Below are 14,009 nucleotides of genomic sequence, written 5' to 3'. Positions count from 1 at the left end.
AAGGTCACATCATAAATTTCAAGACAGGTGAGAATACTAACAGTTCCAGAAAGGCGGAAAAAACACACAAAGTTTGTGGAATCCGGAATAACATTAATCTTTTGACCAGAAACACCAATAGCTAAAACACAATAAAAGCAGTGCCTCAAAATTTTAAGTGAAAAACCATTTCCAATCTAGAATTCTGCATCCAGGCAACCTATCAATTAACTATTAGGCTGAAGACTTTTTCAAACATGGGAGATAACAGAAAATTTGTCTTACATGCACCTTTTCTCAGCTTCTGGAGGACAGGATCCACCCAAATACTGGAGCAAATCAAAAGGGAAGTTGGGGATCCAAAAAACAAGGTGGGACGAAGGAAGAAGAAATCTAGCTAACACAGTGTGGGGGGCAGAAGTGCCGTCCAGGAAACAACAGGGTCAGGGCTGAAACGATCTCAGCATGGTGAGGAAAAACCCAGGATAACAGCTCAGGTCTGGGGGACAAGCAGCCTGTACAGGAGCAGACTGAAGGCTGAAGATGCCTCCAATATGGTGATGTTGAGAAAGTACATGTTGTGTTCTTTGAGGGAATTTGCACTAATGCAGAGCACTGGAAATAATTAGTGACAGTCTATAGAACACTAACAACAACAAAAGTGGCAAAAGAGAAGGTAATTGTAATACACTACACAGCTCAGCTGTGAACAGTGCTTATGCAGTCCTAATGAAGTAAGGCAGAATACTTATAGAACCAAAAATTGTGATTTATCCTGGAAAGAAAGGGCAAGTATAGATCCAGTTCTCATACAAAAGAAAAACAAAACTAGTGTGCAATATCTGCAAGACCATAAAGTTTGAAGGTCCCCAACTTGTGCTCCCCAACAAAAACAATTTGGTGCCCATCTAATCACAAAAATGCCTTTGTGAGAGGTTTGGGATCCAGATGGGGGGTTTTGAAACGCCACTGGAGCCCAAGATTGAGGAAGGCTCTTTGAGAAGGCAGGCCTGTGCCCCAGTGGCAGACTTTCAAGACCTTGTTCCCAGCTACTGACTGAAAGCAGCCCTGTCCCCAGGTGAACTCAGCTCTAGCCCCACGTGGCTGCCATCCTGCCACTAGCCACCTCTGCCCAGGGACTGGCAGGAGCCATGCTTGCCTGCCAATTGGACCTGACTGTGGACCATGAAGCAGCACTGTAACCTGGCTCCACTCCCACTTAACCTTGATCCCAGAAGCAAATTCAAGTGTTATTTATATTAGCATACGAAATTTGTTAAAATGAGACATTAAAACGGAGAAGGATCAAAGTATACCCTCATCAATGAGCCTGACTCCCTGAGGCATTTCATCCTTCTTTTAGTACATTCACATATGGAACCCTATGAATTCTTTGCAACCCCTCCATAAAGAAATGTAATGTGACTGATCCACTAGAATAGTGTGGTTATCTCGAGCTGGTTATCTGTAAGTACTGACAGATTTGTAGAAATCTACCTATATCCTTGCCTAAAAATAATCTATATAGAATCGAAAAGCTGAATGACCAACATATGAATTAAATCCACAACACTGCCTTCCTTAATTTCTCTCCCTAAACCAAATGAAATATGCAGCTAAAATACCAAAATCTACATAGTATCATGTAGAACAAAACAGACTAAATACCTTTCCTCAAATATTTTCCCTAAAAGAACCTTACTTGTGTATTTGGCACAGCATGCGTCTCCAATTCTTGGTCTATAGGGTGGTCGACTTTTCGGAGCATTGCAGTATTCTAATAATTCAGCTGTCAACACGCACAGCTTTTCCTGATTTTCTAAAATATATAAAAGCAATCTTTTGTGAAGAAAATTTCCAGTGCTACTATTAACACTATACAAAAGAATGGCAAGTCTAATCAATCCAAAAACCCTTTGTGTATTAAAATATATTTAAAATATATACATGTATATAAAATATACATGATACTCGAAAATATACCCACTATCGGTTGCCATTTGCAAAAGGGATGCAATCAATACCCCGAGTGGGCAGGGAGGAAGCCTCCGGTGGATCAACTACTTGATCAAGGTGGTTATACTGGTTTGTTCACTCTGTGAAAACTTATTAAGCTGTATTTTTACAATTGTTTAGTGTACTTTTCAGTAAGTGTTATACTTAATAAAATTATCCTCAATAGCATTTCCAATTCATCATACAACATGTTGTCAGGATCAAATAACCCTAAGCTCCTGCTTTTTAGTACACAGAATAAAGATCCTTTTGTAGTATTAGAGATAAATTTAAGAGCAGTTATTGGCATTACCACAGTTCTAACTTTGAAAATTTGAAACAAAAGTTTCATTTTTTCAGCTTTAAAAGTGCCTGCAAATTATTCTAAAAAGACAGCACTCAGCTTGCACTAACTCATCTTCAGATACTACAAGGATAAAGTCATATACATTTAAGAGATTCCTTAATTGCAACTTCCATGAAACAACAAAAGGAAAATTAAAAATAAAGTTTTATATGCTACTTTTCTTCAAGATTCGTTCTAGTGTGAAACACTTCTCTACGTCTCTAAGGTATAGCAAAGCTAAGATTATGAATGGATTACAAAGTCTTTCGATATATCTAAAGCAGTAAATATGATTCAATATAGATAATGTGTTTTTTAAACAAGAAATTATACAGTAATTAAGGACACTTCTGTTATAAAAAGCTGTAGACCAGGCTACTGGGCAGGTAGGTGCTGACTGTAGTAGGGCTTCCCTTCATGTTCCCGCTAGTGTTTCGTAACTAAATTTGCCTTAAGTGTTATGATCAGTTCTTCCTTAAAACAGTGAGCCTCTTTCTCCCCTTCATTCCCAAAGGAATTCAAGACCAGCACTTTCGTTTTACAGTTTAAAAGATGAGCATAAATATGTCTCAAATTTTGGTTTCTTACCTGGCATCCCTTTTGGTAGAGCATAAAACAAGTTTGGGCTTATGATTTCTAATACATTTGCTTGTATAGTTTTATCCACTGGCAATTCTATCGTCTTCCATTGCTCAGCTGAAGAGGTAGCTGGAAACATACAAAACACAGGTCTCACACGGAATAAAAAAAATGTACTGTTGTTTTCCTCAGTAACATATTTAATTCAATCATTTGTTCATGAAATGATTATCAACATTTCCAAATCCCCAAAATAAAAATCTGTATTTTTTCACAAAACAATCTATTCTATTTGAGGGATTTTGTGGGCAGTACGAAAAAGTTCAGTCTACAATTGAAATCCTTGAACTATTACACTCCTGTAGTATATTTCTGTATATTTCCATCTCTGTCAAATATTTAATGTAATTCTTACAATTTACTCAAGCTTCTAAGTGAGATATCTCTGTATATGTTTATCTGACAATTACATTGAAATGAATGTTTGTTCAATAATTTAATAATAATACAATATTAACCTACTAATCTATGTCCGTAAAGCATATCTCTACAGGAAAATTGTCATTTATGATGGAAAAATTTTCATAGTCTCTGAGAGCAAAGAATAACAAATTTAAACAAATAAATGGTTTTAAAATGTTACCTTGAAGTCCCTGTACATGAACTTGAAGCTCATGTTTATTAACAAGTCTGTCATTTGGTAAGTCTTTATGTGGTGAAGCAGATTTTAAAACCAGATGTTCATCAATCAGAACATCACTAATTATTCTGGGATAACAAGTGGAGAGATCGGTAAGTTCAACTCCTATCCCATTTTCAGTGACTTCAACCACTCTGGCTTGCAATTTTATCCCAGCAACACACATCTGGAATCTTGTTATGGCTTCTTCAGACCAATGTTTGTTTCTAGACTGTATATCTGGAAAATAAGGACAGCAGTAAAAAGAATCCTATGAACAAGTTTCATTTTTGCTTTAGTAGTACCCAGCACCAGGTCTTTGCCAAGTTTACTTTCAGGTCAGCAATTCTCAGTATCTTCAATATTCAATTATACACCTACATCCTGCATGCCTGACTTAAGAGATAATGCATTTGCTAATACACTCTAGGGTTTTAGGAGACTCAGGATCTTTCCTTACATTCTCTGCTAACATATCTTTACCGGGCATTTTCCAATAGAAAAAGGAGTACTGTTTTAGAATTCACCATCATGTTCTGTTATGTATGAGTTAACCATTATGCTGGTAGAAGATGTCAGCTGATATACTGCCACCTTTGTGGAGAGTTTTCTAATAACTTCAAAATGTTTTTCATTATGTAAGCAAAAATTATTTTTCTTGGATAATTTTGGCTTACACCCTTGTTTTCTTAGCAGCGATTTTCAAACTTGAACATGTATCTCAATCACCTAGAGGCCTTGTTAAAACACAGACTGTGGGGCCCTACCCAGAGTTTCTAATTTTGGTAGGTCTGGGTCTTGGGTGGGGGCTGAAAATCTGCAGTTATTAACAAGTTCCCATGTTGATGTTGCTGGTTTGGGGGCCATAATTTAAGCAGCACTGGAATAAAATATGGTAATTAAGAACAATAATCTGGGCCGGGCACAGTGGCTCATGCCTGTAATCCCAGCACTTTGGGAGGTGGAGGCAGGTGGATCACCTGAGGTCAGGATTTCAAGACCAGCCTGACCAACATGGAGAAACCCCGTCTCTACTAAAAATACAAAAAATTAGTTGGGCATGGTGGCACATGCCTGTAATCCCAGCTACTCAGGAGGCTGATGAGGTAGGAGAATCACTTGAACCTGGGAGGCAGAGGTTGCAGTGAGTCGAGATTGTGCCATTGCACTCCAGCCTGGGCAACAACAGTGAAACCCCATCTCAAAAAAAAAAAAAAAAAATTAAAAAAAGAACAATAATCTGAAATATATTATAAAATAAACAGAAACAGATTAGCAGAAGAAATAAATCCATCTATGCTGCCTGACTTTACCACTGTTGACATTTTGGAATCCAACCATCCACAACTTTTATGTGCAGATGTCCAAAATACACACATATACACACATTCTCTTATATATTCTATTATAAAGTTTTTATAATAACCGCTACTATAGGTATAATGCCAAGCACTGTTAAGTGCTTTATATTTTTCTCTTAACAACTCTTTGAGGAAGGTAGGAATAATTTCCAGATGAGGAAACAGAAGCACAGAAAGTTTAAATAATTTGCCTAAACGTCTCATAGACAGCAAGCAGCAGTTGGCTCTGACGTCTACTGTCTTTATCACAACACTCTTTTATAACCTGTTTTCTTCACTTAAATCATGAACAATTCTTCATATCAATAACACATATTTAACATCATCTTAATGACTGTGCAATAGACAGCTAAACATGTGGAACTTTGAGTGCCAGACCCTGTCCTAAACCTTCATTTAATCCTCCCAACAACCCTACAAAAATAAGTACTATCATTATCCATTTTATGGATCATTTACCCAATCTGCTATTATTGACTATTTATGTTATTTTGCCATTATTAACAGTGGTGTAATAATTATTTTTGTAACCTATTCTGTGCAATTCCCGGATTTCTCTGGGATAAATTACTAGGAGCAAAATTACTAAGTCAGAAGGTATGAACGCTGGAGGTTCTTAAGGAATCCTGCCAACGCCTTCCAGAGGATCGTGCAGTTTTTATTCCTGTGGTCAGTAAAGGAGCCGCTTCCCTACTCTGACAACACTGGACGTTTTTGGTCAATATTGTAAGTAAAATTTCTAAGTTTTATAATATGAAGCAGGATCCTCTAACTCACACGAAATGTTAACATTGTAGATATTAACACTTGGATTATATGCCCCAAGTATTAGAAAGTTGAGAAAGTTTCTTATTGTATACCATACCTGCTAACTGGCACCGTATTCCCTGAAAGGGAAGGTTTAAAAATGTTGATGATATCATTCGGAGTTCATCTGCAGTAACTTCTTCGATGTTTCCATAATCCACAAAATGTACTTTAACATGTCCATTTGGTAAGATTTCCTTGACTAAAGCACGATACCAACTACCATCACCTAGGTTTAACACACAGTTTGTGACATGGAACATTTCCTTTCTATCGACACTTGAAATACTTATCTTGAAAAAAGCCACCCTTTGTCTAAAAGTAGGTAATAAATTTGCTTACTTTCCCAAATCACGCCTTTCATTTTTCAAAATTCAAAAATCTCTAGAATGAAAGAATTCTCAAAATCTATTTTTAGACTATCTCCAAAATGTATAGTGCCATACTTTTACATTTGATATGAATTAAAGATTTCATTCATAACCTATCCAATAAACAGAATGTGAAGGTGAAGATAAGACTTGAATATACTTGTCAGTTTTGGAGATGTATAATACTCTTAGTACTAATGGCTCAGATTATTTTACTTGTTATGTGGTAAAATAATTTAAGTAGTAAATAGTAAAAAAATTATTGTAATGAAGATGTCTCAATTACATTTTCAAAATACTGTAAATACTTATAGTAACCAGAAGAAACAATGAACCTGCTGTGAACAGCGCTTCCGTGAGCTAACTTATTTTAATATTAACAGAAATTCTGGAAAGAAAAGCATTAAAATAATGTTTAATAAAGTTAAGGCAAGAAAGTATCACTTGTAAGTTCCTTGTTACAAAGAGAAGGAAAAACACATGACATTGTAAGCATTCATTCATTCTTGGCCATGAAAAATGTTTGCTTAAGCATTAAGAAAATGTGCACTAAAAATAAGGTTAAGTTAAGAAATATAAGGTTCTAAAAGTCAAGATTGCATCAATTGCAACTTACCTGCAAAAAAGGCACAACAAGGTTGTCCTATCTCTGCCTTGAAACCATTAGGTAACTTCTGCTGGCAGTGTTCTGCTAATGACTTGTTCAAATCATTGAGTTTCTTTAAAGCTGAAAATACACATAGGATTTAAAAATTAACAACATATTAAAAAGTAAACAACATAGATTTTCCTTTAAAGTCAGAAAACGTGATTTTTATGATCAAGACAGGTACCTCCCTAAACTACTATTAAGTCTACCCAATGCTTTTCCTTATTAAAAAACTACTGGGCAAATAAGTTGTTATTTAGTTAATACTTTCAATAAACCCAACACCAACGATTTACTGGGCAAAAAGAAACAATTAGAGCATGATTATCAGTACACTAAAGCATGAACTTTGCAGGGAGATAAGAAAACAGCATACAAACCCATACAGAAGCTACATAAAAGCTGTCCTGAAAGTGACTATAATCACTAAATGGATGGCACAGGTAACGTATAAGAAGTCAGAGCTCATGAGCTCTGCGTGCTGGAGGTTTCATACAGAAATACAAAGTACATCACATTTGAAGGAGAGGGTATTTCCAGAAGGAAGACATGGCTCTCAGACAAAGGACAGAATTATGAAATTAGGCAACCAAAAGTGGGCAGCAGGCTAGCGAAGCGCAGAAGTGGAGAAGTGGCCACTGGAGAGAGACATTGGAGCTGTCCCTGCAAAATGCAGACCATGGAGAGCTTCTGAATGCAGAAGGGATCTAAACCACTTAGTAGTAGTAAAAGAAAAGCAAATGCCTTTTAAGAATGTGACAAAGGCTCATTTACTAAAATGGAAAATAAATTCTAATGTTTCAGACGTTTTGCCTTTCAGATTAGCCTAAATAAAGTTTAAGGACACACAATAGACAATGATACACTCTGCTGCTGGGGGATTGTTTGGCTGGCCTCTGAAGAACACTAGCTCTCAAAAGCACAAACACACATATTCCTTTGACCTAATACTCTCATTACAATTTTAGCAACTTGTCCCAGAGATCTACTCCTAAAGTAAAAATCACAGTACAAGGATTTGTTTTAGTAATAAAAGCTTGGAAACCACTAATCCTGTATTTATCCACACTTAGTAGTGTGTATCCACACTTAGGTTAAATCTCACAACTATGGGGTCAGATAGGACCTTAGTTATCTAGTTTAATGTCCTTATTTAACAAAGAAAAACCAAGATTTGGAAAAGTTAAGGTCAATGATGCTCACCAGAATGGCTCAAACAAAAAAGAAAAAACACAATGTTTGTGAGGATGTGGAGCAACTAGATGTTAACTTAGGTTAATTAAATTAGGATAAACCCACACAGTGGAATACCATGTAGCCATGAAAAAGAATAGAGACTAAACAGCAATGTGGTGTCACAGAGTGGCTCCTGAACAGAAAAAGGACACTAGTGGAAAATCTAGCAAAAACCAAATAAAGTTTGGGGTTCAGTTAATGGTAATATACCACTGTTGGTCTCTTTGTTGCGACAAATGTGCCATGATCACATGCTAACTACAGGAGAAGCTGGGTGAGGTGTATACAGGACCTCTATGTACCATCTTTGTGACTTTCTGTATACCTAAAATTATTCCAAAATAAAAACTGTTATTTAAAAGGAGACTGGAGAAAACAGTATGTGAACTGATATCCAAAATGTAGTGGAAGAAAAAATGCAAAAATTACTTACCATTTTATACTATTGATAGATACAGAAAAGGATTATATATACTCATACAAGCATATGTATAGAGTATCTCTGAAAAAATATTTGGAAAATTGAGAAGAGGAACCAGGAAACTTACTTTGCACTATATACACTTTTGAAACATGTTTTCATGTTTCCTTCTTCATCTTTAGAATTTTTATATTATGTTTGTATAATCACCTTTAAAAATAAAAAGGAACTTCAAAACTGTAAATTTTATCCTATATGGAATGGTGGCCTACCAACCAGATGATTCTGAATGAAGAAATGACAAATCTCACAACTATGGGGTCAAACAGGGCCTTAGTTATCTACTTTAATGTCCTTATTTGACAAAGAAAAACCAATATTTGGAAAACTTAAGATCAATGATGCTCATCAGAACGGCTCAAATGAAAAAGAAAACACACAATGTTTGTGAGGATGTGGAGCAACTAGATGTTTCTGAATCACTTCAGAAACTGGCCTTTGTAGATGGGGAAGCTGCAAATTTACGTACCCTTTATGACCTAATAATTTCATTCCTAGGTATGGACTCCATGAAAATGCCTGCACATGTGCACCAGATATGCTGTAATGTTCACAGCAACACTAATTTACAGCCCAAGCAAAACAGGCCAAGTGTCCAATGGTAGAAAGAAACTGCAATACAATTCACAGAACACTATGCAGCAAGGAAAAATAAGATACAGATACATGTAACATACAAAGGAACACTATGCAGCAAGGAAAAACAAGGTACAGACATGTAACAATCTCATAGTGCAGGGGGCAGCAGCAAGGCTCAGAAGCTCGCATAGTGTGTAATTCCATTTCTAGAAAGTTCAAAACCAGGAAGAACTTATCTATGCTATTAGAAAGCAAGATGTTTACTTTTGAAAGAGAGAGGTGGCGGCTTGGGCACAGTGGCTCACACCTGTAATCCCAGGACTTTGGGAGGCCGAGGCAGGTGGATTCACAAGGTCAGGAGATCGAGACCATCCTGGCTAACACGGTGAAACCCCACCTTTATTAAAAATACAAAAAAAAAAAAATTAACTGGGCGTGGTGGCACATGCCTATAGTCCCAGCTACTCAGGAGGCTGAGGCAGGAGAATCGCTTGAACCTGGGAGGCAGAGGTTGCAGTGAGCCTACACTGCCACTGCACTCAGGCCTGGGCAACAGAGCGAGACTCCATCGCAATGAAAAAAAAAAAAGAAAGAAGGAAGAGGTAATGATGGGAGGGGATAGGAGGGAAACTTCTGGGATACTGGTAATGTTTTATTGCTTGACTTAGAGGCTAGTTATACAAGTGTGTGGAGTTTGTGATAATTCATTATGTTGTACTCCTATATACACATGTATCTATATGTTACACTAATACTTCAACACAAGTTAAATTTGTTTTTTGTTTGTTTGTTTTCCAGAGACACGGTCTAGCTCTGCTGCCCAGGCTGGAGTACACTGGTATGATCAGGCCTCACTGCACCCTTGAGTTCTTGGCCTCGTCATCCTCTTGCCTCAGCCTCCCAAAGTGTTAGGATTATAGGAGTGAGCCACTATACCAGGCCGAATTAATTTCTGTAAATGAATTTAGGAGATACTCTATGAAATGTAAACTGGTTTAAATATAAAGAGGTATTGTTGAAAATAGAAATAATGGCTTAAAAGAGAATAAAAGCTAACTAAGTATAACCAAATCTTTCTTGGAAATACAAATACCCACTTGGCTCTTCTTGGAAAGAGGTACTTTTATCACTTAGTAACAAACTCATGTGAAGTTATTATCTATGCCAATGTATTTGTAAAAAGAAACAAATGACAAGAATCAACTTACCATCCTCTTTAAGCACATGGCAATAAAATTCTCCAGGACTATATATCACACAGACCACAACATCTACTGTTTGGTCAACAGCAAGTTCAACCCATGTCCACTCCAATGGATTTACTTTTCCTTCCACACCCAAGGGAACTGTGAAAATAATTAAACATTAAATGGACATAGTGGAGGAGGGATGTAGCGAGGTTGGGGTGGCGGAGGAACCCTCTTTTGAAGAACTGAATTTCCACTGACTTTTTAAGTGCCTTTATAGTAATATTAACCGTAAAGTCAGTCTTACAATAAATTATTATCTAAGTAAATTTCAAATTTACATTTCTGATCATCAGCTGCTGGCAACCTATAAAACTCCCCATAAAATTTTATTTTTCAAACATTCTTACAAGTATTTAGATGAATGCTTGATTTAAAAAGATGAAAGGCATTCACCATAAATTCTTTTTATAAGTACAAGAAACTATTTATTTATAGAACCATCTGAACTCCAGAACAGGCATTATTCAGTAAACATTTGACTTACCACTGGTTTCTTTCACGTCACTGGGTTTATCTGTCACCATACTCTGTTCTCCCACAGCAAAGCCTGCATCTATGAGAACTTTGCTAACGCTGACATGAGGCGTCTCTGATTTATCAATAAGCTCCACCAGGGAACTGTTTTCCAACTTGTCCACCACTTTCACTGTGATTATTTTGTTCTGTACAAGTTTTTTCATGAGACAAATAGCTTCTGGAGTCCAAATTCCTAATGATGGCTTTACTCCTAACAAAGAATTTTGTTCTGTTACAATTATTCTGAAAGCATTTAGAAATTTAGCTCCTAATTTCCCCAAGGTAAACTTAAGAAACCTATGGCAAACACTGGAACGGAAACGTGTCACTTAAGAAGAACATAAAAATGAATGCGTAATTAACAAAGAAAAAGCCTGCTGGTGGGCAATGGTTCATTCCAGCACGCCGGGAGGCCGAGGCAGATTTGAGACCAGACTGGGCAACATGGCCAGACTCACATCTCTACCAAGAAAAAAAAGAAAAAGAAAAAGCTTGTAAAAAGCTTCTATAATATGTAAAACAAAAACCACGTAATTCCATTGATACACAATGTCCAGAAACACAAATCTACAGAGCCAGAAAGTAGATTAGTTATTACCTGGGGAGCAAGGACTAACCATAAATAGGCAAGAGAGACCATACCGGGGTGATGGAAATGTTCTAAATCAGATTACGGTGATGTTTGTACAACTCAGCAAGTTTACTGAGAATTACTGAATTGTATAGTTAACACCTGAAGTGAACATTATGGTAGGTAGGAAAATTATAGCCCAATAAAATTAAGAAAGCCATAAACAAAAGTATAAAACAATCTCTGAAGAAGTACTGGTCCCTTATATTAACATATGAAACATTGGTGGCACTTACAACTCAACACTGAAAGGGCACTTACAAATCAGCAATCCAACAGTTATGCTTCAGTCAGTTTTTGAAATGCAAGGGCCAAGTAACTTACAAAACAATGTTTAGCCTCACTAGTAATGAGGCAAATTGAAATTTCACCTTTAGCTTATCAAAATTGGCCAGGATGAAACAATATAGAAGCAACCCTTTGATGCACCAATGTGTACGAGAATGGACTCTCTCATACTTTTTCGTTGGGCATGTAAACTAGGTCAACCCTTTCTGGAAGAAAATGTACAATATGTATCACAAACATGAAAAGAAGAAGACTTACTGACCTGTTCCACCTGTGGGAATGTAGCCTAAGGAAGTATTTTGGGATATAACTATATCTTGCAACATAGCCTAAGGAAAAGATCTTGGATATGCTGCAAATGTAATGCCCTCTGAGATAGGATATTCTTTCTAAATTATGGTACGTTTGAATGAAGCCAACTAATTGACATGGAAAGAAATCTCTGATTTCTTTGGGATAAATGACATATATAGTAACTTTTAAGCATCTGATCATGATGTTGTTTTGAGAAGCAGCTTTTCCCTATTTCGTGTATCTTTTCATGTTTCTTCATCTGTAGAATTTTTAAAGAATATGGAGGCTATAAAAATTTCATACCTGCTAGTACACACTTTATAGCTTGCATTGGCAATTCCAACAACTTTGGGATTATGGGACAAAGTCTCATCAAACTAAGGATTTCAAAGTTTCCATAATCTACATATCCAACCAGTACAGATTCTTCAGAAGCGTAAGCCAAAACAGAGGCACGGTACCATTGATCATCCTCTGAAAAAGGGAGAGATTCAATCTCAAATGATTTTTCCACTGTAGATGTAAATAAAAACCTTTCTTCCTCAACTTAGAGATGGTCATTTATAGATTTTTCTTTAATAGATATCAAGCTTATAGAACAATGTTTACTAATTTTGCTTATCAGAAGCCTTCAACTCCTAAAATGTAATATTAATAGCTTACTATAGTAATTATGTCTTACGCTGTAATCATTAGTTTACATGCCTTGTCTCTCCAGTAGAGTTAGCTCATTAGTACAGAGAACATATCCTGATCATGTGAATCACAAGGTCTCAATCAATACATGAAGCATTCAATAGCAAGACTAGTTTTAAAACACCTGGCAAGCATGAGTCAACCAGACTCCACTAACCAAGTGATGAATTTACTGAAGGATTACTGCGTCTCCCCTTCCATGAGGCCACTGGGCCTCTCTTCGGCAGAGAGTAACAGAACCTGGTTATCGCAAGGCAGGACTTGTGCCGTCCAAAAGCTGCACCATGACAGCTCCACACTTCCAGGCCCTCTTGCTATTTCAATAAAACCGGTGAAGATATGAACCTGGGGAGGTTCCACATCCCCCTATTAGCTTAAACCAAATTATCTTTACCAGTCCCCAAAACCAAAAGGCTGACAAAATAACCAAAAATACCTCCTTTATATCTCCACCTCCTTGACACACAGACGCTCTGCCCTTACCCAGGTAAGACCACACTCCTTTCAACCAGTTTAATTTGATCTATTTAAAAACATGATTGGTTCACTCTAATATTCAAGCTTTAAATCCAGCCATCAGTGCAAACCAAAGACTCTGTTTCAATGGTTTTTACTCAATTCTAAGTAAAAAAATAAATAAAAATAAATTTTAAAAATCAGTAATACTCTGTCCTTACCTGAGAACTGAGCACAACATATATCACCAATGGCTGGATAAAAATCAGAGCGTGGAGGCAACTGATCACAGTACTTGCTAAGGGATGCCTGAAGTTCAGCAAGCTTTCCTGCAGATAAAGATCACATCTTAAAGAAATACGTATCTATACATTATTTCTACATGTCAAGTCTCTTGAAGTATTTTAGCTTCATAGAGCAAATCAAGAAAGCTGACTTACGGCCACTTTGCAGTTGTTGACAAAAGAAGTCTTCTGGTGTTTGAATGTGGGCAACCACACCACAAAACTCATCACCTACATTCAAAGTTAACACTTTTGGGATTAGGTCACTTTTGTCTATGACAATGTTGTTTTCAGTTGTCATTTTTCCAACATCTTCAGGATCACCTTATCAGAAGAAAACAGAAAAATAAGCCATTTTGTTTTCATCTAAAGTAAAAAAAAAAAAATTATGCATGTTTTAATCATTTTAAAACGAATATGACTATGACTGCAAGGTTCCTGGAAGATGGCAGTCTGAGAGGTCATGGTGTTTCTTCTTCCCAGTAATAAATGTTTATAATAAGGGCAGTTTTCGATGTCACCAAAAGCTAGA

At 36.7% G+C, this 14,009-nt stretch overlaps 1 protein-coding gene across 8 annotated transcripts in view; it reads right to left on the bottom strand.

The window, feature by feature from the left end:
* Positions 1-14,009, bottom strand: part of TDRD1 (tudor domain containing 1) — a 53,426-nt gene that overhangs the window by 8,257 nt on the left and 31,160 nt on the right. For all 8 annotated transcript variants that reach the window (XM_016919386.3, XM_063782117.1, XM_063782118.1 and 5 more), the window contains exons 12-21: positions 13,634-13,801; positions 13,415-13,522; positions 12,345-12,515; positions 10,797-11,039; positions 10,271-10,408; positions 6,734-6,844; positions 5,805-5,975; positions 3,543-3,818; positions 2,909-3,028; positions 1,682-1,798 (exon numbers count right to left, since the gene is read on the bottom strand). In XM_016919386.3, coding sequence (XP_016774875.1) covers positions 1,682-1,798; positions 2,909-3,028; positions 3,543-3,818; positions 5,805-5,975; positions 6,734-6,844; positions 10,271-10,408; positions 10,797-11,039; positions 12,345-12,515; positions 13,415-13,522; positions 13,634-13,801 — 1,623 coding nt within the window. The remainder of the gene's footprint in view (positions 1-1,681; positions 1,799-2,908; positions 3,029-3,542; positions 3,819-5,804; positions 5,976-6,733; positions 6,845-10,270; positions 10,409-10,796; positions 11,040-12,344; positions 12,516-13,414; positions 13,523-13,633; positions 13,802-14,009) is intronic.

The sequence above is a fragment of the Pan troglodytes genome, chromosome 8 (assembly GCF_028858775.2).
Source record: "Pan troglodytes isolate AG18354 chromosome 8, NHGRI_mPanTro3-v2.0_pri, whole genome shotgun sequence".
Lineage (NCBI taxonomy): Eukaryota > Metazoa > Chordata > Mammalia > Primates > Hominidae > Pan > Pan troglodytes.
This window is presented reverse-complemented; position numbering and strand designations above follow the sequence as displayed.